Source organism: Leuresthes tenuis, unplaced genomic scaffold (genome assembly GCF_036924035.1).
Source record: "Leuresthes tenuis unplaced genomic scaffold, fLeuTen1.0.hap1 SCAF_3, whole genome shotgun sequence".
NCBI lineage: Eukaryota > Metazoa > Chordata > Actinopteri > Atheriniformes > Atherinopsidae > Leuresthes > Leuresthes tenuis.
In genome coordinates, this window is record NW_027325357.1 from 26,179,967 (window position 1) to 26,206,398 (window position 26,432).

Consider the following 26,432-nt stretch of genomic DNA (forward strand, 5'->3'; position numbering starts at 1 on the left):
GGCTCCCATGCACATGTTTTCCATTCAAAAACACATCACAAAGCCTTCAGACACCGATTACAGCTACGCGACCCGACTGTAGCCAATTTTCTTTTTCTTTACACACTGCAGGAGTCGTATGCAGGTCAGCATCAGCTCGTCCAGAGGACCAGTACAACTCGATTAACTTTTCCGGAAAGTCCCTAATTGATGAGGATGTATGCAATGTTAAATTCAACCCAATTACACACATTCCACTCATTCTGCAGATGGTCGCTGATGTCAAGAGGCCGATTTCCAATCAACAGACACGGTTTCTCTGAAAGCAGAAGAGTTTTGTTTTGCTTTTTGCATTTAGGATGCGGCCCAGTTTAATGCTCGAACTGGAAAAACACAGCCTGAAATCGCTGCGTTAACCTGAGAGAGACATGTTGCATATCGTCAGCGAGCGTTAGGCATTTGCACTCGTGACTAATTTATGACTTCCAGTATGCGCGCCCTCCATTTTCCTACACTCAGATTTTTTTTTTCTCGTCTCTGTATTCAGATTCTATGAGTGAAAGTCACACCCGGCTTATGGTTTGCCGGTGAGCATTTCTGGGTTGGGTAGCGACTGAACATGGCACAGCATAAACTGAAATGAGTCAATTTAGATAAAGCGATTGCTTAGTTTTCTACTGTAAAGAAGAAAAGAAAAAGAAATGCAAACATGTTCTTGGGCATGGTTATTCTTTCTTTTCAAACACAAGAATAAATCCATGTGGTGCTCTCAGTATGCAACATCAACAGACGAGTAAAGGACAATTACATGAATTTTAATAAATAATTCTACTTTAATATACAAATTGACATTGCTTAGATTTGTCTTAACATTCTTGAGTAACATTTTGTGTCGACCACCTTATTTTACTATACAAAAGCAAAAGGTAAGCATCCACACTTTATGTACATGTAGAACAAAAGTCTTATCAGTAGAATGAAAATCAACTAAAACGTTTAAGTTATTTTGAACATAAAATTTAGTGACTTAGCAGAGGCAAAAACCATGTATCAGATATTTTATTATTATAATTATTTTACTTGAGGACAACCCCCCCCCCCCCCCCCCCCAAAAAAAAACCAAACAAAAAACAGGCACAAATGGAACAAGTCTGCAGAAAAAAATGGGAAAAGAAATTGACCTTCTACGCTAGAGATGTTTATTACTGTATAAATTACATGACTCCTGAGCAAACTGTGATAATATGAGTGACACGGAGGGCAGTTTAAAGACAATTTCACAACCCACTTAAATAAGAAAACTAATGTCTTGTGGAATAAGTTAGCAAATGACATTTGACCGCTGGATTTACACAAGTGGAAGTCGTCTATCGGTTTATATTGCTCTCGCACAATATACTATCCCTACTGAATGCAGTTATTAGTCAAGAAGTATGCACATTTTCAAGGAATAATATAGGAAAATAACTTACAAAAGGCCAGCTTATTATATTATCTATATTTTTGTTTAAGTACAGACAACAAATGGCCCAATTTATCTAGTGACAATAAAGAACAGACAAAAGTTGTGGCCATCACTTTTAAATAAGACATAATGGGTGGAACTTAAATTCACACACCGATGAGGTTGCATATTTAAGTTAATATATTGCACAAAATACAAAAATGAGACATTAAATACAGCTCATGATGCCAGGAATATAAAAAGAAAACTTTAAAATTAAATTAAATTAAAAAAAAATGAAAAGGAACCGATGGATTCCTCCCGCCCAGTCAGCCTCAGCACGTTTCAAGCTCAACCATTAAAGGCCATGTGTCGAGAAACCCAAATCATTTCTACACAGAAAACATTTGGCACAGATTCTAAACTGAACTGAACAGAACGAGGTGGCGAGTGTTACTGTCTGGAGTAACACGTGCGTGGGGCAGAGCTACACGTTGCCTTAGAACTACCTATATTACAGTATTTCCCTACCGTTTTTTTACAGTTACTCTCACACTCAGTGCTGCACACGTGAAGCGCAGCCCTGGAATGAGGCGCGCACGCCCTTGTCCACACAGCGCAGAGAAGCTTCCAGAGTGCCGGGGGTCTTCACGCAGGCTGCTGGGGGTTGACGTTCATGTGCTGAGGGTGTCCCAATAGGCCGATCCGCTGCTTCTGCTTCCTCTGCTCCGTCATCTGAAGACGACAGAAAGGTCAGACCTGCCGGCGCACACATCCTCCCTCTGCTGAATGTACAGGCTTCTCTGATATATAGCCTTGATTGATTCAGATGTCTGTGCCACTTTGCAGAAACAAACAAATGCAGCACAAAACTCTGCACACTGCTCAACGGAAACCCGATTCTTTTGAAATCCCTGCCAGCCTCGTCATCCACCTTGCTTGGGTCTATTGACGAAAGCATACAATACAAAGTACTAATAATGAAACTCGAGTCGATAGAAATTTCAGAGATCAAGCAAAGCGTGACTCATAACACAGGTGTTAACCTTTGCACAGGCAGGAACAAGAATGGCTTTTCTGCTAAGAATTAACTTTAATTAACGTAAGGCAGTGATGTTCACCTCAGCACTGAAACACAGCAATATTAAAACTGAGAAGACCAAGCGGTCTTGCAATGAGTGTTCCAGGAGAAATAATTCTGCGCAGAGGGATGTGTTAGAGAAAAATATCATTTAAGCACATCAAGTGGACAGTTTAAACTCAGTTAGCAGAAGAATGCAGTGCCTTTCTGCACTATAATTTTCCGATTAAACCAATTTTCTTTGGAATGACCCAATAACAGAGAGCGCTTGCAGCCCAATTTACCAATTTGTGCTTTTCTATGAATCGAGGCCAGTTCGCTCCCAAGAGAGCAGTGCGCTTAAACTGATATAAGTGGCACCTGAAGGTTTTTTTCATAAAAAAAAACAAAAAAAAACACAACTCCTTTTTAATCAAACAAATCAGAAACAGGTTCGAGTCCGTTGAGTCTGGAGCGAAACGTGGCCGATTTTACGCCATCCTCCACAGCTTCCAGCAACACAACAATCATTTCCCCCTGTCTGGGTCAAAATGTCTCAGAAACATTCACTTCCTCAAAAATAGTTCTCATTTCGAGGGTAGAGCCATTTTTACAATTCTGTTTACTAGAAGCAGTGGATTGCGGCTATTGTGCAATTGTAGCCGAGTTGATATGCAGCGTCAGCAGGAATGCTGGATGGTTTCTCATGGGGGTACTGTCTTACTTACAGGAGCATTTACTCAGTCACTAATTCCCTGCTAGTTCACATTGTGAGAATATTTCAAGAGGAAAATAAAGGAGATGGATAGATTGAAAGGCTCCAACCACAAGCAACTGGTCTGTGATGAAGTCCACAGGGGAAGATAAGTTGTTGGTAAGTGATGTAAATAAAATGAGATTGAAAGCCTCACAAGCTGTGCTGTGAGGCTTTGTCGTACTATGACTCATCACCTTTTGCATTTAGTAAGCTCTTCATCGAAAAAGGGCAACGATCGGCACACAAACCAACCAAGAACGACACAGACTGTCCAGATCTTTGAGAAAAAAACGATGAGGTGACAGACCTTTCGAATTCTTTGTCACAATTTAACTTCAGATGAGACTAACCTGCTCTTTGAGCTCAGTCAGCTGGCCCGAGAGGTTGGTCACAAGTTTCATGGTGGACTCCAGTTTCTCCTGCAGGTTTCTGATCTCATTCTGCTCTCCGTCTGCGTCGCTGCTGACTAGCGACATGGCCCGCATCCGTGGAAACCAGTCCAAGTTGTGCTCCTGGAAAACAGAAAAGCGTGTTCAGGTTACTTCACGAAATGAGGAAGTTTTCTAGGGAATAACTCTTTTTCCAGCTCAATCTAATTCAACAAATTAGACAAAAGGGCTTCATAATACAGCACATGTGGCATCGAGGCTCTTTTTAATTTAGATTCGCCATCTTAGACCCAGTTTTCTCTTTTGGTGCTGTGCAGTGATTTCAAACAAACACAATGGGACTTTCCATATTAGAATCACATGGGATATGCAGACATTCTTGAAATCACTCAAAACAGGCAGTGCGCTTACTGGTGACACGTTCAGGTCACACCTATTCTTGCCATGCACATGATAAACTTGCCGAACTTACAATAAACTGATGCAGAGACTTCCTCATTCATGCAGCGTCGAGATGAACACATCGTTCCAGCGTGCACAGAACTCAAGTATAATCACAGCAGCTGGAGCCAAGGAGCTTTTTTCAGTTCGGTACCTTTGCAATCGTATGGGTTTAATACATGTATAGCTTTTTTCAGAAGCGGTGCAGATGGTTAGACTTAATTTCACATTCTAAATCTTGGCTGGTGCAATATTTATGAACTAGAGTGTCACAAATGAGATATCGGACAGCACTTCAGTCACAGTCGTGTCAGCAGCAATCACAAAACAGAGTCTGACGTGCGTTTTATTCTTTGTTCTTTTTGTAATTTTTGTGCCGGCCAACTTTCAACTCCCAATCAAAGCAATGTGCGACGGTCTGTGTTTTTAAAATTTTTTTTAAATGTATTTATTATTATATTTTTAAAAAAGCACACGTTATTGAAAAGGTACCTGCAGAGCAATTTGTTGCGTGGGTTTCACAACTGGAAAGCCTTGCTCAGCACATTCCGGTGTTGATATTACTGACTGATGAGTAAACAAGTAGGATTAGACAGTAACTTCTAATAAATACAATTTGACCTAAATGTACTTTCTTTACAAAAGTGAAAAAGGACAGAAACAGGACACCCAGCACGCAGCCAGAGGCTGCTGCGTTCAACACGCCTGCAGGCCACTCGGTTGCATTCTTTCACGCTTTTATCTCCTTTGGCACTTGACTACCACATGCTACTGTTATCATTGCCTCAAAAATAGGCCAATGTCATGTGAGCACATCTATGTTTGTTTCTTCATGAACCCTATCGTATGGCGTCAGTCGGCACAGACTATCCCCCCGAGGCTGCACGAACAAAAAGGAGGATGCCGCGTCGCCGCTGTGGTCACTGGATTGAAACGGTGCAGTGCCAAAGAAAGAGGCAAAAAAGTCCCCAGGTTTCAGTGGTTGATTTGGAAACAGTGGGGCGAGTGAGGTGGCCGTGTGTACCACAAACCAGTACTAGGTCAGACGGCAGCCAAAGGGGAATCACACAACACTAAGATAATGAAGAGCACACACTCATTCTGAAAGGAGGAGAAGATGTTTGTGAGCATGTTCCACTTCCTGAATGCAAAGTGATCGCGGCTGTGTTTATCTAGATGTCTGCCCCCCCCCCCCAAACATGCACACACACCAACTATGAAGTCAGATTCAAAAGAGTTTAGACAGCAAAGTCATTTTTGCAGCTGGGACACTTTCTTAGGCTTTCAGATTTAATTCGAGGGGTTTACCAAAATAACTGCTGACGTGTGGAACCCGGTGACATCATCAGCTGCTCAGTGGCCTCGCTTGTGATACTTTGCCAGACCTTTCATGCACGTTTCTTCAGTTTGTTTGTCTTACTGAAGGCTAAACCTGTGACAGTGAAAAGCACGCTCAGTTCATGGAACTGACTCGACTGATTATATAAAACTTTGCTTCGACAGGAAACTTCAGAGCTGCTCTTGTGATACCTTTTGGGTCATTTGAGGGAAACATCGTCCTTTTAGTTTGTGACGTTTTAATCTATGTAGGCATACATGTCACACTTCAAAACTCATTTGCTTACTTAAACTATATCAATAAAAAATAAACACCCATGACCCATTTCCATTGGTAGCCTCTTGAGCTCATATCTATGGTGCATATAGGGACCAAATTCTGACGACTGAGCTATTGAGCTGGGCGACAACGCATTTAAACTAGGTTGCTACCTGGGTCTACAATCAGTTGAACAGACTATGATTTTCACACAGCGGTCTGAAAACAGGCACACTTAACAAATTTAAGGGTGGGTTTTTTTGCTGAGATTTGTGAAGTGTGGCTGACTTTTAAGTTCCTGTCAGCCCGACACGTTAATGCCCAGCAGGGACCGAGGCTGATGTACTGTGTTGCTGACTAACGTATGAATAGTTGTGCTCTAGTTTACCGAGTACTGGCTTGAAATTGGTCAGATTAACAGCTGCCTTGGACAAGTTTAAAGCTACCACCTGCTGCTCTGTTTTCTTAATTTTGTCCCTTTAACAACACCATAAATGCCATCACACTACCGCCACCGTGCCTGAGATGATGAGAAATGCTTTAGATAATGAGCACTAGAAGTTTTTATCGGTTTACATAATTGAATTCCAGAGCTGGGCAGTTTGTTTCTTTAGATGTTTTCAAGCAAAGTCTAAACCCAAGTTTGACATTAGTCCCAGACATGTCAGTGGAGCTCCTCTGTCTTCACTGTGCGGCTCGCAGAAACTGGGGCCTTTCACAACAGGTGCATATCAACATTGGACTTATCTGAACTTATTATGCAACAACTGAGGGATTTTGGCAGTGTCATATCTCAATTTGGGGCTTCAAAGCAAGTGAATACTCACAGGATGTACACACTACCTTTTAGCTCAAAATGCCCCCCCTTTAAATTTCAATTCCCCCATTTGGATCATCTCATGTAGTTCCTGCCCATAAGACATTCATTTAAATTAGAGCTTGTAATGTAGAAAAACTGAGAAATGTCAAGGGGAAACCACTTTTACAAAAGAGTGATTTTTGCCACACTTTAAGTTTCTGTTCTTGATCATTGCTCTACTTTGCTCTCAGAAGTCTTTGAACTTCCAAACAGTCAATGCAATGTTTTATTAAAAGGTAACCTTCTCAAATTAAAGTCGTAAATCTATATTTCGATCGACTGCTTAATTAAAAATTTTATCTATTGGTGTACCGGTGCACAATGTCTAATATTCTTTTATATATATCTAGTCCAAATACTGGGCCTAAACACAAATATTTAATTAAAGGATTCTCTAATCTAACAAGCCTGCCATTTATGTATTAATTTACGTATACACACACACACACACGCACGTGCATATAGACACATGCATACATATTTAAAGATGCTTCTATGATCATTTTCTATCACCCAAAACAAGTTCAACTCAAAAAACGATGATGAAGGACATTTCCACAGTCTGTAATTTGACAGAATTGTCCGAAAGGCATGCATTTGTTTGATGGCTTTGTCGCCAGCAGCCCTCTTTCCATCTGCAGTGTTTATAAATGAAAGCGGTTCCAGTAAACTGATAAGTGCAAGTACGATTAAAGACTACAACTCGATAGGTTCAATGGAAATGACGGAAGTACATTTTTCATTATTAAAACCGCACGGGCCATGACAGAGAAACAGGATGCTGTGTGGTTAAAACAGCAACAGAAAACGTCATAGTCATGCCACAAGCCACCTGACGCGCTGGCAGCCCACTCACTCTACAAATATTGCAAATATATGCCAAAATGAAAAGAAAAAAAGAGAGAGAAAAGTCATAAATAATTTTTTTCTTTTTGTGCCGTAAAAGCTGCTAAGAAAAGTGTCTTTCAGTGTCAAACAAAAAAGAAAATGACAAAAAAGAATTAGGGCAGCGAGGATGAACCATGCATCATCTTTTTACACCTTAGATGTGACATTTCACCCAGAGCCCTCCACCATTGACGTCAGTCCCAGTCATTGTGGGAATAGTCTGACTTCAACACCCCCCCTTTCTGTCCTGTCGCTTCTTCCACGTTACAGTAGCATCAAATAAATCGAAACACAGTGGGGGAGAAGCAGTGCAGATTGAAAAAAAAAAAAAGGTTTACGTATTATCTTTCTTCTGAAGTCGACACTAAATAATAAATACAGAAAATTCAGCAGCTAGAACCGTGAATTAATCACTCAGTTTTTTCCCTACGGCTGGAAAATATAAATTGTTCCCAAATTATGTTTCTGTTTTATCCTTTTTTTTTTACCTTTAAAAACAGCTCGCATAACATCCAACAGAAACAAGTGATCTCTTATTTAATGGCACTTATCTGTCAGAATCAGTGACCTCCCGATAACGATAGAATGTCATAATGAAAAGTAGAAAAAAAAGAAAAAGTAATTTTGCTCAGAAAATACAGACAGATTGGCAGAAACTCACAGCCACAAAAGTGGGTACGTGTGATTGCAGCAACAAAAAAACAAAGTTGAAAGAAAACTAAGAACACCTCTGATTTCTAAATGCAAATGAGCATAGTCATAAGAGCACGGTCTATGACACGTTGGACCAACAGTCGGTATCTGTCTGCATCAAGGATACAGACTATAAAGACACAGAGACAGAGACTAAGGAGTGAAATATTCGAGTCAATCACCTGATCTCAACCTGATCAAACTGCATTTTACTTAGTGAGAACAACGCTAAAGTCTGACAGACTTAAATACAACTGAAGACAGCTGCAACAATGGCATTGCATTCTTTGTAATGTCCATGGGTTCCACTCCTCTGGGAGCGAGTGATGGCAGAAGGCTTTGATAAAATATGAAAAATAAACACTTAAATTGTGGTTATGATCATTTGTTGCATTACTTTTCAGCCTTCAACATAACAGGGCTGTAATTCCAAAACCTTTTCTCCAATTTGGAGGTAAATACCCTTAAACTAAAGCTGAGATTCTGTGCTTTAAGCCTATATTCATTAATGTTATCTAAAAATGATTTAATTTTAATGTTAACTTGGACAGTCCTGGTTTTACCCAAATGTTTCTGTAGAAATAAACCCCTTAAACTGGTCCACTTAGTTTGTGCTGGCATGTGAAGGGTTGATTAAAAGAAGCCAGACTGTCATCCTATCACAATTTTTCAAGCTGTGTTGCTAGGAAGACAATGGAATGCGTTCAGCTCTGATCGGTGGACCTTCTGTAGTAAAAGACCGTGAAGACATAACCAACATACAAATACAGCAAAGTTATGCTGTGAAGGGCATTTGCGTTACAGGATTGACTAAAGCTTTTCTGCTTTGTTTGCCATTTGGAAATAGTTAAAAAAAATAAAATAAAAAATATCAGTGAATTTTCAAATCATTGAAATTATGAATTTTGCAGGCTGCTATTCCAACAGCTTCTATTCTGATCTCCGTGTCCACCGTTTTGTTGCCAGTGTGAAAGTTTATTTAACTGTGGTTCCAATCAGTTTACCTGTATGTGATCACTGGTCACCAGTGCTTGGCGTGTGTGTGTGCGCTCTCAGATGTAATGGAGTTGGTTTGTGTGTCGGCTGTTTTGCATTGTCACAGTTTAACACCTGAGGGTACAGAAAGCTTGTGTGATCATCCCATAACATGAACTATCTTTTGTTTTGGTAACTAATTTGGCAATTGCACAGTTTTAAAAATACCCTGCCATACTGTTGCCCCCCCCCCCCCCCCCCCCCCCCACCACCACCACCACCATGATAAGGGAAGGAGGGTCAGATTGGTTTAAAAGGCAAAAAATGTCATTGTCCAAATGTTTCTTGCTTTATGAGAGAAGCTCTGACAACACTGCATTACTTTGGACAATAAGACGAGGAGGCCCTTCATTAAAGAGCTGACTGTGGAGCTGAGGCTTAATGCTAAGGATGACCGGGTCACCTGACAGAGTCATCGGGGTCTTTCGCACTATGTGCTCGCTCCCTTTTAAGCCAGAGCGCTATTGGTCAGAATGCACCCCCATAAAACTCGCTTTGGCTCAGCAGGGTGCAAGCTTAATCCTAAATCAGGTGGCTCCTCACAAGACTTAGAATAGGGGATCAAGACAAAAGGCAGGAAAAGTAGGCCAAATCTTGAAGAACCTGACAGTGGCACAAGTGAGTCAGGGAAGCCACCACGTCACAAAACGGGGGCTTTCCTTTGGCAGTGAAAATGCTTTCTAATGCTTTACGTGCAACAATTCAAACAATCCTCATTTTGGTTTTTACTATTAATGGCAAATTTCACCTGCCTGAAGTTCCAGAGGTCTAAAAAGCCAAATTGCATAAAATACCAAACTTTTTGGCATTTTTAATAATAAACATTTAATCACTACTGAGATGTTTCCTCCTCCAGGTCTGTCGAAGAGTCTACCGTGGTGATAAGCAGTCTGAAACCTGTGTGTGTGTTCTATGGTAGAGGTAAGGCATGGCTGCTTTGGGGTATTAACACATATTATGTCAAAAGCAGACTCCATTCACAAAGCTGACTGTTGTTTATAATAGCTTTAGAAGGATTACATGCCCACAAAGGTAGGAATTGCATAACGGTCTCGGTACTCTGGGGCACATGAGGTAGAAAAATGTCCTGTGTATCGGCAGGGGAGGAGGCAGAAAGACTGCAATAACCATTTCTGACTAAACCCGTAGAAAACTGAATATCAGAGTCAGAAAGCACCAACAGCGTTCTTCAGGAGGGAGGGTTAACCTCAGCAAAGACCACAGCGGCAGCTGACAGCGTTCTTCTCCGCTTTCAGTTAGTTTATCAAAGGGAAATGCAAATATGGAAGAAGAAGAAGAAGAAAGAGAAGGAAAAAAAGCTGGGGAAGTTGTGGGGTGAAATGCTTGTGCACGATGATGTCCTTACCCTGATCATTTCGGCCACGTAGCTCTCGGGGCCAGTGTACTCCGTCGAGTCCTTAACCTTCACCAGGACAATGAAGAACAAGTAGTGCCACATGTTGTGCTCAACTTTGATGTGTTCTTCAAAAGTAACCGTCTTATTGTCAAACTTGTCTCTCTCCAAACCTGAGAATGGAAGGATACAGCAATACACACACACACACACACACACACACACACACACACACACACACACACACACACACACACACACACACATCAAATAACCATTACACTCATTTCTTTGGAAGAGTGAAGCAATACTTTGTGTTGCAAGATTACATGATTGCTCTTGTGACCCAATTGAAAGTGGGCTGATGAAAAAAATGAAAGAAGAGGAAATGGAGTCCTGCATAAATGGGCCCATAAAACGTCAGAGGTGAGACGTGCCGATTGCTCCCATAGTTTTCCCCCCTTTTTGACACACTAAATCACAGGCATCCATACAGTTTTACACAACATTTTCAAAAGAGGAATTAAAGTTTTGCCAAACACACACACAAAGAAAATAAAAAATAAAAAGCACGACCAGAGCAGATGACTAGCTATTCAGATAAAATAACAATTGGTGACTAAGGTCAGTGTCTGAGTGTGTGTACAGTCTAATGTGGTCAAGCCCCATATGGCAACAGGAAGAAACACTCCTCCTCCACAGCAGCACCTATCATGACTAACCATTCATTCTGGGAAGAGGAGGCGTCGGGTTTTTTAACCAGAAAAACAGCCCCCATTTTGCAAGCAAGCCTGATGTGAAGCTGCATCACTGCACTCGTGTTCCTACGAGAGCAGGCTTACAACAGACCACTCGCTTGATTTCTCTTAAATCCGTCATCATCTGCAAGTCTCAGCATTCACACCGTGCTGCTCAACCAAGGCTGTATGCAACACGTCAAGCACGTCGTTTTCAGCTTCAACTCGAATAGCACTAAAGAGCTTCTTTTTTTTTCTAATCTAATCTTAGAAGGGAGTACAACTGCTAAATGGTTGCTGCTCAATGATGGTAATAAAGCAGGAAAATGTGCGACAAAGTGCAAAAGTGACACTGAAAACCATAGCATCTGCTGAGCAGGCGGACTGGCAGTAAAAGTAAAGTCAATTCAGTCAGTTCCTCACCGCAAATAAAACACGTCGTCTTCAAGATTTCCTCTTTCTTCTGCTTCTCACTTCTTAGGTCAGCAAACGTGTCGATGATGACACCGAAGATGAGGTTGAGGACAATAATGATGACCATGAAGAAGAAGAGCAGGTCGTAGATGACTCTCGCTGCAAACAAGGGTTCCTGCGGAAGTCGGGCAAAATGTTTCAAATCAAATGCAGTTTTTGTTTATCATAAATATAAATAAACATACATTTCACTCAGAAATAACCAGTGCTGACTGAGGGTCGGAAGAACACCCCAATTCATTACTAGTTTTTTTTTTAAAATTGGGGTGGTGGTTTAAAAGCAGCTAAAAATAAATGAGAAAATGAATATATAAAAGCAGACAACACCATTTCTATTCATATATTCTGATGCTGCCCGTTTCCCATGTAAAGCTGCACCAGTGTTAATACTTCTCCTTTCTCACAGCATGTATTTGTTTACAGTTTCTTCCAACTCTTACCATTTCATACACTTTTTGCAACCAGTGTCAAATGTACTGGCATGTTGGACAAGTAGTATAACGTACCCTGCAATCTCTCAGTTAAGCACGATGCCTTCGTTCCAAAAAGACAGACACCTGTTCATTTTAACACATCTGCATAAAATGGATTCTTTGACAATGGGCGGCGTCCTCTTCATGTTTGATCTCAGATGTCTCCGTAACACGTACCCACGATTTCATCATCTCATTTCCACACATCACGGAGATGCTTTGATACTTATATTCTTTCTCCACGTTGGTCTGAATACAGTCTGCAAATGTTTCTCCTCTCAAACTGTTTCATAGCTACCCACCAGATTCTCAGGAATTGTGAATAAGAGGTTTAAGTAGTTCACATCACACCTGTCTGTTTTCATGTCCGTGCCACGGCAAAAGTACGTTGGTTTTTTTCCACTTCAGTGTGAATGATGGTTAACACGAAAACTGCAGAGTAGGCTATCGAAAGAGTGAACTAAAGGAAGAGCCCATTTAATGCAGCTGGATCACTTTGTTTAGAAACGCACGCCATGACACTGGTCTTTGTGGATGACTCCCTGAAAGCCCTTCTGTGAGAACATATAGAAAACTGAGATTTAAGGGAGGAGCACAAGCCTTTCTGGTTCAGCAGATCAATAAATAATGCACAAGGTATTCTGCACAGCCAAGCTCAACACATCAAATTCCATATTGAAAGTCACATTTGAGCTAGAAGTACAAAAACTTATCAACTTTACATTCTCAAAACTGCATGTCTGTACATACTGAATTAACTCAATTACTATCTAACACATAACACATGCAGGTGCTCATAGCACATACTGTCAGTCATCTCTCTGTAAAACAGTAAAGGAAATTCACTCAAACGTTAATCCAAGTGCAATTTCACATAAATTTGAGTGATTCCCTCGTTCTTTGGGTCAAGCTGCAGATCTAAAGCATTCCATGCCAGTGAACACGCTCGTCTTCATCCTACATGAGCACAGCTCATTGAACGTCCTATGCAGCCTCTCAGTTTACTGCTCTTCTCATAAAGCATCTCATCAACATGACGCACAACTGGCTTTATTTTTGCTTATTGGGTCAGATTTGTAATGAACTTTTTGAAGTTGGAGAAAATCAAACGCTTGATCTTCTAATGCCCTCATTGAAGCGTAAATGCTGTTTTTGAGATCTATCAAGTTTTCCTCATTCCCTTTAATTCAATCCATTTTAATCTAATCTTTGTCTGGGGTAGGAGAATGTGCAACAATATGTCACGTGTGTCATGTTGTCTGTTATCAGTTTGAGAGTAGAAAGCAATGTTTAAAGATAAGATGGGAAAAAAACCTTTTTTTTTCTCAACACTCAGAAACTTCCATACGTTATTTATTCTTTGATGTTGTGTTTCTGTTGTTTGTACCTCCTTTGATGGTTTCCGCAGGACATCCCCAACACCTCCTCCACTCCTGAGGCCGTGACTCAATACCGTCACAATGCACATGAGCAGGGAGTCACACGATCGCTCTTTGTCCTCAATCACCACCGATGGCTGGACAGCAAGGGAAGCTGTGGAGGCAGGGGGAAAAGAATCCGTCTTAGGGCTGAATGCAAACTTTTGTCTGCTTGATCAGCTGTGCGAGTGATCATTTTTGTTTAAAACTCCATGAAAAATAAAGTCAGCATAACAACATCTTGAATTAAAAAAAAAAAGAAAAAGAAGAAATTTAGATCCAATGTAAATGCAGTATGCATTTGAATTGGAATTTCTGGCTTTATCATTGGTTCGTTGGTCTGTGAGGGCTTAACAAGATTGGGAATTTTCTCAAACTATCCTCACAAAAACAGTCACCAGACCATAATTAGTCAGCCCGGTGATGACAGACTCAGAGGCCTAGACAAGGTCAAGGCCCTGGCAGGTCGAAGATTGGACATGGTTGACCGATCGAGTTTTTGAATGGCGTCTTTTCCCATCAAGGTCAGTCGGTTTACAAGAACTCATTGTTTGGAGTTAGAGGCCCTCTGCGCCGTCACTGAGCGGATTCATCGAACCTAATTATAGCTAACGGTATTTAACCTTTCGACCCTGGGCCCCTAACATTTGGTCCTAGACTTGGTCCCCTCAGACCACAAGAAGGCATTTCATCCCACTGCCTGAGAGCCCCAACCAAGCAAAGTCTGTTGGAATCCCATGATCCCCCAGCCACCTCCATTTGCAGCTGACTAGAGCACCAAGAAATAAAAGCCCAAACATAGGAACACAGACATGCCATAAGTCAGGCTCAAACACTCAGGAATCTCTTGCATGCACAAACACGTGGCTTCAAACTAAAAAAGACCACTTTGACTCCAGCAGCCAGCCTCCAACTATCTGCATGCAGACACTTTGCTCTTGTCAACCTACCATCCATTATGGCCTCTGCTGAGCAGTTTTCTCCATTTTCTTTCTGACACACTCCACCTGAGAAGAACTCTCCCACCATGCTGGCTCCATGTTCTGTTCAGATAGGAGCAAAACGTGCACATTAAAGTCAAATATCGATATTTACAAAATGTATATCAATGGTTCCATTCTTGGTGGTTGTCCTGAAAGGATAGTAGAAAAATTAGACACGTTTCTGACAATCAATGGTTACAATGATATTTTTTGAACCTTGAACTCTTGACTTTTTGGGTGAGGGAGTGCAAAAACTGCCAGGGAATGAGAGCAAACCTGCATTTCAACGTACCTAACGTTTTGTTTGGTATCCTGTCGACATTCAAGATGAAGTCATCTTTAAAGAAGATGTAGCCCACAATAGAGAAGAGGTAGACGAGGATAAGAGCCAACACGGCTGTCAGAACAATTGAACGGCCATTGCGGGTGACGCTCTTTATTACGTTCAGTAAGGTCTCTTCTCGATAAACCAGATCGAAGAGCTGGAAAGAGGAAGCATTTAAATATGTGTGTAGAGAGTGTCTCTGTGAAATGTGCATTAAAAAGAAACAGCTTTGTCTGCGAATGAGTTCTAAAGTCAAACCTGTTTTTTTGTTTTTTTTTTAAAATCAGAAACATAATGTATAATGCATGTTGGGGTAAGTTTATTGGGTTTATGTGTGCGCTCACATACTAGCAGGCTGTAAAAGAAGACATGGACAAAGACCCCAAGGCTGCAGATAATCAGATAGAGCAAGTGGTACAGGAACTCCACGTCCATGATCATGGCTTTGTATCCACGGGTGAAGGTTCCTCGGTTCCCAACGAAGCTCGTCAGGAAGATCACCTTGTTACACAACTAAATAAAAAAAGAAAAAGGATACCACACAGTTCTTAGAAAAAGCATTTTTTAAAATGTATTTATTTTATTTATTTATTTTTTAAAATTGCGATTCATAGACATACTGCACACACTTACATTAAAACCCCCCAGCAGGAGCAACGTGGGCTCTAAGCCCACAGAGAAGATCAGGCGTAGTATGGTGGAGGCGATGAGCGCCCTGATACCGTGAGGCTGAGGCAAGACTATCACAATAGCCAGAGACACCAGCATGGCTATCCACAGTAGGGCAGACAGATGAGGCTCCAGAGTGCCTGAGGACACAGGAGGTCACATTACACTGGGGTTTGAGAGTGTTTAAGTCAACTGCTGTAAGTGCATCATGCTATCGGACGCTTATCCAGTTACTCACAAGTGACTCATACCATTACCTTCATCTATATATCGTGCTTTGCCATGACTTCGGTTGGAAAACTTTGGTTGGTTAATATCAGTTATTGTAGATGAGCAACTGGTTATCATGAGCTCATCAAGTACAGGCTCAGTGACCAGCCCTAACCAGCATGTCACAGAAAGGCTGCCTGACTTTGTAAATGTTATTCTAAGTCTTCTGTGTTTATGAAAGATTAAAAAAAAGAAGCATTGAAGAGATTACATCTCTTTTGCCTGAGGCACCTGGAGGATCTCTCATCATTCATACCTTCCCGATCAGAGAGGCCTCCTTCTTGTTACCTCTCTGTGGACAGAGCGCATGATAGGTACTTGTTACATAACCTTCTGTTGGCTAAAAATACAGCCGGCTTCAGCCAAATTCATGAAGGATGGTCATAGCTACTGCTTTGCAACAGGCTACATGGGAGCTGAGGCTTGGCAGCCAACCAACACACAGCAGCTTGGACGTAACACACCTTCTGTCGGAGGTCATTCATCTCTTTTAAGACATTTTCAAACATGGGATGCGTATGTTTGAGTGGAGAAAAAAAAAAGAGACACCTGTGGTCATTTTTCAGGGTTTACAAATCAGGAAATAACTGATATTGCGTGTTTACAAAAAAAAAAAAAAAGCAGCAGTTTGTAGAAAAAAAAAAACTAAGTTCACCCTGTGATTCAATAACTTGTACAACCATCTTTAGCAGCAATGACTTCAGCTTGGGATGTTAACAGTTTCTCACATTTCAGCTCACTCTTCTTTAAAACTGTGCTTCAGTTCATTGAGGCTTGCAGGCTTTAATTAATACACAGCTCTCTTAAGGTCCCACCACAGCATTGTAACTGGGTTGAGGTCTGGACTTTGACTGGACCATTGCAACACCTTGATTCTTTTCTTTTTCAGACAAACTTCTGCTTTTATAGAGGAGCTCACACTTGTTGATGATGAATTAATCAAGTGCATTTGATTAGCAGCGCCCGACTGCTACTTGATCTCTAATATCCTGTGGAAGTGATAAGTAAGGGTGTGCATAGGTCTTCATACATAGCCTCTACATTTTAGCACAATGTTTTGGTTAAATAATGATACAGTGTATAAAGTTGTGTTTTGTAGTTCATCTGCAGTTGTATTTAACTAATTTCAAGACCTGATAGGGACCAGATGACTTATTCTTGTGTCCTGATTTGTAAAACCTTAAAATTGAGAGAGAGTGTACTTTCCTTTTCACATGACTGCTTCATCAGTCTGTCGAAGCAGCAGCATTCTGTCTTTCAGACATGGTAAACGCGTGTTATTACCGTTTGGGTGAGACTTGACAGACAGTATACTAACAGAAGTGCAGTGCAGGGGGGTCTGAATCTTTTTGCTACAGCGAAAAACTTCAGCAAAACGAGTGTGTGGTGTGACGATGCTTAATAATTTCACTATTCTGCATGTTCTAGTTTGTTGATCGGGCGGTGAAAAAGGTGAACTAATTGCCTTCTTACCTACAAAGATTTTACCGCACATATACAATGCAGCATTATTCCAGTCAACCTGAAAACATTTTTTATCTTTCACTTTTTCTGGGCTGACTGTGTCAACCACCCCCTCCTCACCGTCTGTCTGTCTGGGACACAACGCTGCTGCTTGACAATAAATCACTACAAATTATGTTCAAGACGGTTCAGCATGGTTTTTTTTTCGCTTCCATTTGGTACGGCGACGATGCAATGAAATACCGCAACTAATAATGGGTGCTGTTATTCATTCACTTCTTAAAAAGGGGAATCTAACAGGTTCAAGCTTGGTAACAGTTGCAGCTGTTGCAGGAAATGTGCCAGACACGAAGCCACTTTTTCAGATACGGTCCACTTTAAACAGCCACAAGTCTAGAACGGCAGCATTAACCCACAAAAGACAAAACAACCTGGACTCATTCATTGTGTTTGCAGGGAAAAGTTTCCAACCACAGCTACTTTTCAAACAAACCACCTACAAGAAACCATCCACTGACAGTTTTGCTCGCAGTTACGTTTAAGGGGATTTTATTGTGTTACAGTTGCCTGCAACATCTGAAAAGATTTCTCGCTGCGTCGAACCAGCAGCGTCTGCTCATCATGGTGTAGTAAATAATAAAGTTTTAGGAGCCAATATTCATTTCACACCTGAACCTAAATGAAACTAGAGCATATTACAAACCTTAAGGCTGAGATTTTATCTGAGCACTTGATAACTGACTTCAGTTTGAAGGGAACTAACCTAATCTTGCAGTTTGCAGATTGCCCAGGATTAACCCTCTAAACTCAGAGAGGACCTTTGACATTAAAAACCACATGAGGTTTCTAAAGCTAAGCTAGCAGCCCCTGTTTTTGTCTTTTCTATACCACTGAGAGGAGGTTCAAACAAAAGGGGACCTCGCCGTTTGACCCCAGACTGAACAATTGAAAGTTTATGAGAACAATGTCTCTTTGCTCTGAAACAATAGCAGCCCTAATGGCTGTGGCTTTTTCACATCCCCACAAATGCTGCCTTCAAGGAAAGCCAGGAGAAAATGCAAAGAATCGAGGGAAGACAAAACAAACCGATAACTGACACTGCAAGTAAAAACATGCACTCATAAAGAAGCTCGTGTTAAACTTTTAGCACACAGACAACTCTGATTGACTGAAAATAGTATTATTGAGTTCACCCTTATGACTCAACTCCAGAAAGACTTAGACTCCCGACTTAAATCTATGTATCAAAGCAGCAACACGTGAATCTTACTGAACAGAGGTTAACATCGTATGGGAGCCAGATGTGTACACACAAATAAGCTGAATCATCTCTACGTTCTACGGTTTTGACGACAGGACACTGATGAAATGCAACACTTCTGAGCTCAAAGGAAATCAGATTTTCTCTTCGTGTTCTCAGTGTAGATTTTTCAGTTGAAGATCCCCTGCAATAAAAATCCTGTCAGTTTTTTCCTTTACAAAGTTGTCGGTGTTACAAGAACAACAATAAGCAATAAGCAGCAAACACCACGACTAAGCATCATCACCTCGGACACGGTTTAATTCAGATTTGCAGAATGATCCTTCACTGCTTTGAAACTCACAGACTTAAAGTGCAGCGTTGAGGCTGAAGTCATCTAGAGGAGCCTTTGTTTTTTTTTTCCTGATAGAGGAAGGCAAGATGAGATCAGAGGAGATAAATCCCTATTTGTCCCACAGCAGGGAAATTCACATTGTTGCAGCATGTTGTTGCATGGTATTTCATTTCTTTTCCTGCTGGAGACTCTGGCCTGAAGGCGTAACCACAGTGTTCGTTTGACACACACCGAATTACTAGAAACAATACTTCTGTTTACAGTCAGTGGGGTTACGAGTGCCATCTTATCAGATTAATGGCTAAATTACAATAAGACTGAGTTATTCAGTTCAAGTAGACATTGTAATTTGACAAAAAATAAATAAATAAATTTAAAAAAATAAATAAATCGGATTGGGTTACTCGCGATCGGATTAAGACCCCGAGATAACTCGATCCAAACGTGCATGTAGACGGCAGAAGCACCGCGATGGAGAATGCACCGTTGTGCATCGCGTTTGTGCCATAACCAGCTCATCACAAATGTAGAGGGTTGAGCTTCATCTTGCTCTTCATTCGCCATCTTTCTCGAATACCTGAGTTTGTTGTTGTTGGTGGTGGTGAAGAGGTCAACCGGAAGTGGCTCTATTAGCGATAGTTGAAATGGGTACAGCGCCACCTATCGTACTGCGGTATGAGATGCTTTGTGCCAGTGATTCAATTCATTCACCGTCATATATCCAAGGATAATTACCCTCAGGTAAGGAGCAGAACCAAACTATAGCTATAATCGAATTAATCTCATCATGTAGACCCACTGACTGAGACGAACCAGAAATCTCTTATGTTGATGTCAGTGAGTGAGGGGTCGTATTGACAACCATTTCGCCTCCGTCTTTTGTGCAGGCACAACAATTCCAGACCCAAAACCCTGTCTAGGATCACATTCTCATACCAACGCAACTTGTGATAAAACTCATTCTGGTTAGGGAGGTGTGAGGCTGCATCCAAACCACAAGCATGGAGGCACACCAGGCACTCGAGTAAACGACAAGACAAACAGCTTTAAACTTAGAACGGATCTTATTGAATGTGAGTTCATTGCATGCAGATTTTAATGCTTTTGAAAAAAATAAATAAATAAAAAAGCATTTTGAAAATGGTTGCCATTGCTCTAATCACACCAAGATTTGTTAAAGGATGCATCCATCATTTTAAAGAAGGTTTTTACTTTGGTTCATCCGTTTTTCAAACTGGTTTGAAGTAAATGAAGAGGTGCTGCCTGAGCAGAAAGTGCTGAAAGGCGCACTCCAACAATAAAGCATTTCACTTAGGTGGCACTTACGGACTCACTTTGGACAAAATAAAACAAAAAAAAACACAAATGAGTGAAAGATATCGTCTTGCTTCCGTGCGCTGATCAGTATCCATGTTACAGACAGTAAAACTTGACTGAAAGATCAAGCTTTGCTTTGCCAGTAGTGTCTGATATAACAATAAGCCACAAACAAAAAGCATGGATGAGCTGTAAAGATCGGCCGAGTTCATTTCTTTCAAACTCAAACTATTTTTTCATTTCTTTTGGACGAGGGCAGAGGAGAATTGGACCACGGTAGAGCTCTGCCACCTTTCAAACCTGCAAATAACTGTGGAAAGTGAGCGAGGCAGCTAATTTATTGGTTTTAAAGACCGAAACATTGGAAAAGAAACTTTTAATCTCTGTCAGAGAAATCTGATCTGCTGCTAAAGCTGATATTATAAAAACTCCCCGTTAGCCATATTACCTCCACGGTTGTTACCTATGATAGCCGCTGAGTTTATTGATTATTAGTATATACCTGGAAGCGGCATCCGAGGGTAAAAATGAGTGAGGGTGTCACAACATAAAGGGGTTAAACAAACCATAGTACAGTTTCTTTACAGGTTTCCGTAGATACACATCACATACTATACTGTCAACCTCCTGTCCCACCCCAAACCTCAGCAGTTAAAGACTGCGCCACTCACTCCCATTTCCTGTGTTGAAATAGTCATACTCAAGGTGTTAACCACAGTGCACTAAAAACATGCATGCAGAACCCGATCGAGGCTTTAATAAAAAAAATCTGTTGTTCTCCATGCAATGAAAGGGTTAACGAAAAGAGAAAGGATCTGTCACTGTATCCACATTTGCGGTCCGGAGGGCCTACGTGCGCATTTGTGAGCGTACAGTAAGTAACTGAACGTGACCGAGTCTCACAAATGCTGGCAGACACATAACAAAGTAAAGTAATGTAACATGAACTCGACAGAATAGTGGTTTGTTGTGGAGCTCTTCTGTACTACCAAACAACCCAACTAATGACTTTAATCAAGTGTTTAAATCCTCACAGCTTGAGAATGTGTTTCTCCTGTAATCTTATTAAAACTGTTACTTATTTGGCCCGTTGCATCCAAAAGAGTCCAACCTCAGAGTTGAGCTGCTTTCACAAAGGATGTGGTATATGCTACACTCGCTGCAGGGGTGGTTGTATAACGGGAAGGAGGGCGCCTATGCTGAAATTGAAAAGATATCCAGGAAGCAGCTCGTTTTTCCAGCTGCAGACATGGATGCAGGATGTGCCAGCAGCCCTGTCAGAGGAAATCCCAGCTTACAGTAACTGATGCGGAGGAGACGAGCAGCAGCTTCAGAGGGGGTGAGTTCATAATATCTACAGGGCATGACAGAACTTTGGAGAGTTAAGTTTCTGGTCCGATCTGCCAGATTCCCTCTGGTTGGAGGCGTCGACGTACAGTCACAAAATACTGTGCTGAGTTTAACTCATTTAAACTTCAGGGCTGAGCACACGGACAACATGCCCAACCATGCTGGGAGCAGCACATCTGTTCTGGCATTGCGCAACACGTAGAAATGAACAGGTTTGGAAGCATCTTACGTGAGAGCAGCTTTAATCCTCCAAACACATGTGGGATCACTGGACACCTTGGCATTGTGGCTGTTACCAGAAGCACCTCACACATGTCGCGGCAAGTGCTGGTGTTAGGGTGAACTGAGAGATTTAAAAAAAAAAAAGAGACAAAAACTGAAGCAGACTGACCTCCACGGAAACCTTCCAGTGGGTAGAAGAAGGCCACAAGGAGGTTCATGAGTACAGCCAGGTTAAAGGAAATGCTGCTCCAAAAGGACATGTTCCTGGAGCACCAGTATAGGATGGGCTGGGCTGAAGGAAGGAGTTTTTAAGACAAGTTAACACATTGATGCAAAGAGAGCACTGCAGCATCAAAACATCATGTACATGCAGCTTCATTAGCTAAACGAGACATCAAACACACTTGACTTCAATGACTTCACAGTGTTTCACAGCAAAGATCAGATAACTCTGAGCTCTGCCACAATGAAATGGTGCCATAAGCACTTTTCTTTCTAGTCGGCTTACTTGTGAATGTGTTTAGTCTTTTTTTTTCCTTTCAAAGAAGAAATATGTTGGCATTTTAGAACATTTGGGGTGACACACCCTAACCAAACAAATCAGAACAGGTCTGTGTGGTTTTATTGGCAATTGAAATAAATAAATCATTAAATCAATCACTACGGGGGATTAAAAAAAAACAAAACATGGATGTTTCACAGAAAATAAATCATTTTCAGCTTTTTAGGAGAGTGAAATACACATTAACAAGAACACACACACTTTTGTCGTATCCTTGTGGGGATACCCCACTGACATAATTAACCAAAGCCTCTTACTCTAATCTCAACCATCACAACTGAATGCTTCACCTCAAGTTTTACACCAACAGTAACCTAATTCTTAACGTACAGTCTTAACTCTTAAAGAGCAGTCTAGACCTCAATGTGATCCCTGCGGTTTGGTATGTAGTCAGTCTAAAGTCTGCACTGAAATACACAAACACAACACATGGACACACATACTCAGCCGAGATAGACCTCGGTCAGGAGATCAGTATCATGGCCAGTGCTATTTTGAGCCCAGCTATTCATTAGAAAAGCAGAACTGCGGGTGGGGACTTTTACCAACAGAAGTCACTTTATTCATGGCAAGTGGTTAGCACCAGCGGAACAATATGGTCCCCTGCTGCGCTGATTCATTCATATAGGAAACATGATCTTCTGTTCACATGTTTTCACACTGGAGAAAAACAACATCCCCTCAGGCCTCACCATGAGGCAAGTCACAACATGCTCCTCCACAAAGAAGAACTCTATAAACAAAGCAAAAGCTGAGAGAAAAATCTGTCAGGGGTCAACGGGGACGTACCCTGACCTGAAAAGTAAAGTCAAATTGGTTTTTATCAACTGTGCAACAACGGTATTTACTCTTAAGGAGTTGTTTCTTTATGCATCCGGCCCGGCGTACATCTCCTGACGTCTCTTATTGTGAGATGCCCCACGCTGTCTTGGTTTGTCTGCAGTAAAGTTGTGCCATGTCAGAGGTAAAGTATTAGCCATCGTGACCTCAGACTGGAAGGTAGATCAGGGGAGTCAACCCACTAATCCCATCAAGAACATGCAGACTCGGAGCTAGCGTTGCTTACGTCAACGAAAATTATGACTAAATATCATGGTCAACGAACCTTTATCGAGTGACGAAAACGAGACGCAACATAAATGTTGGTAATGTGACGATGTAACTGTAATTAAATATAATGCAATATTGTTGACGAATAAAAACGAGACTAAATGTGGTTTACAAAATTAAAATAGAATTGCATTACTAAAAAGAGACTAAAATCCAGTTTTCGTCGACTAAAACTAGACGAAAATATTCACGGGTAATTCTGACTAAAAAATAAGACTAAAATGCTGAAAACAGTATGAATGTGACTAAAACTAATGACAGAACCTAAATGACAGCTTGGCACCAAAGACTAGACTAAGACTAAAATTAAAACAGGCCGCCAAAGACAACACTATTCAGAGCATCACGCTAACTCACTAAACTACGGTGAGTTAAAGAATTCCATTTTTTGTTTTCAGTCGACAGGAGAAGAAAAAAAAAAAAAACAACAACAGGAACCTGACACGCTAATCTCATTGCATCATACCTTTAAAAAGAGGAAGAAGGAACAAAGATTTCCGAAGAAATGACTCTTTTGGTGCATTAATTCACCGCCCTGACATGGCTGACATCACCCTCTCGTGTAGAAAATGTCACGTTTTGCATGCCAAAATGTCACCTCACAGCCCACTCTGTTCTCGGATTTTAGCCTTTAATTGATCACTTCCTGTTACAACTTGTGACTATCATTGTCAGAGAACTTAAAGACAACAATGGTATTTAGAAACAGTAAACTTATCACGGTCTACAGGCTCTTTCCTCCTCCATCCCTCCAAGGTTCAGGGTTAGGTGAGTGCAGCCTCTTTCACACAAGGGCCGTCTTATTTATGATCCATTTATTTAACTACCAAGAAAGAGGTACCGGATCAAATTATAGAAGGGACTTTACAAGCTTTCCAAGAAAAGAAAAAAAGTCGATAATTCAATATGGCATGCTGAAAATAGACTAATTGAATAAAAAAGAAAAGAGAACAAAAGAGATGCAGAAGTAAGTCTGTCTCATTCTGCTGACTTCTCAGTCAGTGCCTGAATGTTATCAAGTTGAACGTACAGGTTAAAAAAATGAGGGGGTTTTTGTGTGTGTTGCCATATTTGTCAGCAAAGGGTTAGCAAAGCCATAATGTGCTGATCTGTGGTTTCTTTTTTTTCCTTTTAAAATCTCAGCTGGCTCTTCACATCGCATATCTTTTATTTCCTTATTCAAATAAAACAGGCTCGCTTTGCCTTGGGGCCTTTATGTTCTTTACTGAGGTGTGTGCTCTGATCAAAGTAGAGCATGGAGAAAGATGGGGATGTTTGGGAAATCCTGCTGGGCCACAATTTGGAAAAATGCTAGAATGACTTATGAAGGAAGCTTGGGGGCCTGGAGGGATGCACGAGGAAGGAGTTTAAATCAGGCTCTATGATATAAAAAGTTGAGGAGAAAGACGCACAGGGAACTGCGTTTGTGTTACCAGTTGCCTCTTGAGTACCTCGCAGCTTCTTCTGCCAATTCATTTCATTAAAGAGGTCCTCAGAGCGCAGGAAAAAGTCATTGATCTTGCTGCCTTGCTCATCCCGCTCTGTGGTGTAGTAGACTCGCAGCTTGGACTCTTGCGTGAGGAACTCGCAGATGTTGGGCACTGGAAAAACGATCTGCTCCATGGTGCGGTCCAGCCGTACAATCTGAACACAACCACAGCAGCAGCCACCATAACAAACTCATTTTTTCACATATCGCACGACAGCTGGCTGTTTTGTTAATTAAATGTTCAAATTGATCTGACTGCCGGAGACTGCAGCAGATGTAAAGTGTTGTCTGCTTTACGAAAGAAACTTCACCAACAACTTCAGCTTGGAATGCTGTTATCAGCATTCCCTCTGGTTGCTGAGTGCACGCAGGGAAATGTGCAAACATGCCAAAGGTGTGCGTCATCATTCGGTCACACAAAAACTCAAAAGCAGGCCAAGGAAAGCCCCAAAAAAAGCATTCACCACATTACTCAAGTCAATTATGTTACAAAGCAGGTTGCATTCTAAAGCTAGTTCAGACTGTGAGCGAACGACAGACATTTTCCAGCTATTTCACAGAAAAAAAGAAAAAAGCAGCAGATGCAAAAAAAAGTTTTGCTGAGACATAAAGGCAACAACTGACCTCAATCTGAGCTGTGTGTTTGGCATAGAACTCCAATGCTTCATCACCCTCTCCATAAGTCCCCCCGGGTTTCAACATAGCCTGCAGTTCCTTGTTGTGACGGGCTAACTGAAAGGGATCAAAGAAAGATATCCATCACAGATGTTGTCTCTTACATTAAAGCACTGCCCTACTGAGCTATCACTGCTGGCAATAAGATGGTTGCAACTGATGCAGTTTCTTTTTGTTTTAAATCGTTTGAGGGCATTTCTTAGCTTTAATGGACAGGTCAGTGGAGAGAGAAAGGAAAGAGGGGAGAAAGACAAGCAGGAAAGATCGGTGTGTTCGGGACTTGAACCGGTGATTGCTGCAAATGGGCATTGCCAACATGGGACATGCTCCATCCAAATGTCCTAGGGGGCATCAGAGCCAGTGATGGCCAAAGAAAAGGCATTGGGATTGGTCCTAAGAGTTCAATAAAACAGATGTTTCAAACACATCAGCTACTAAAGAGTGCCTGAGGACCTAAAGAGGAAATGAGTGTATGATGACAGGTATCACATATTCCTAGCAGTCACATTTGTGATGTGAAACCACTAGTCATGGAAAATACTGTGCAGCTGCTCAAAGTGAATTTGCTCATGTGTGCGTCTGACAGCTTGCAGCTTACTTGATGTGCCAAGATGTAGATATTATGACCAACATTGCGTGGAGATGCAGAGTGCTCCTCCTCTCCATCCTCACCCTCCTGTGGCTCCTCCACCTCTATCTCACCCTGCATGTAGGCCTTTTTGATCACTTCCACCTGCAAGAAAACACACTGTCACAGGAAAATCCCCATAGCACCATGTAATGCTTTGTGCAGTGCTATACAC

General features: G+C 41.4%; 1 protein-coding gene across 7 annotated transcripts in view; it reads right to left on the reverse strand.

Annotated features, from left to right (window-relative positions):
* Positions 1-778: 778 nt before the first annotated feature.
* The window catches only part of itpr1b (inositol 1,4,5-trisphosphate receptor, type 1b), a 78,608-nt gene continuing 52,954 nt past the window's right edge, over positions 779-26,432 (reverse strand). For 5 of the 7 annotated variants that reach the window (XM_072382825.1, XM_072382824.1, XM_072382821.1 and 2 more), the window contains 13 exons: positions 26,228-26,362; positions 25,579-25,686; positions 24,878-25,109; positions 21,963-22,085; positions 15,540-15,715; positions 15,255-15,419; positions 14,874-15,063; positions 14,549-14,641; positions 13,568-13,713; positions 11,657-11,822; positions 10,509-10,669; positions 3,591-3,752; positions 779-2,158 (listed from right to left, as the gene is read on the reverse strand). In XM_072382825.1, the coding sequence (XP_072238926.1) occupies positions 2,072-2,158; positions 3,591-3,752; positions 10,509-10,669; positions 11,657-11,822; positions 13,568-13,713; positions 14,549-14,641; positions 14,874-15,063; positions 15,255-15,419; positions 15,540-15,715; positions 21,963-22,085; positions 24,878-25,109; positions 25,579-25,686; positions 26,228-26,362 (1,944 nt within the window). In that variant the 3' untranslated portion in view covers positions 779-2,071. The remainder of the gene's footprint in view (positions 2,159-3,590; positions 3,753-10,508; positions 10,670-11,656; positions 11,823-13,567; positions 13,714-14,548; positions 14,642-14,873; positions 15,064-15,254; positions 15,420-15,539; positions 15,716-21,962; positions 22,086-24,877; positions 25,110-25,578; positions 25,687-26,227; positions 26,363-26,432) is intronic. The other 2 variants (XM_072382826.1, XM_072382822.1) reach the window with 1 other exon arrangement.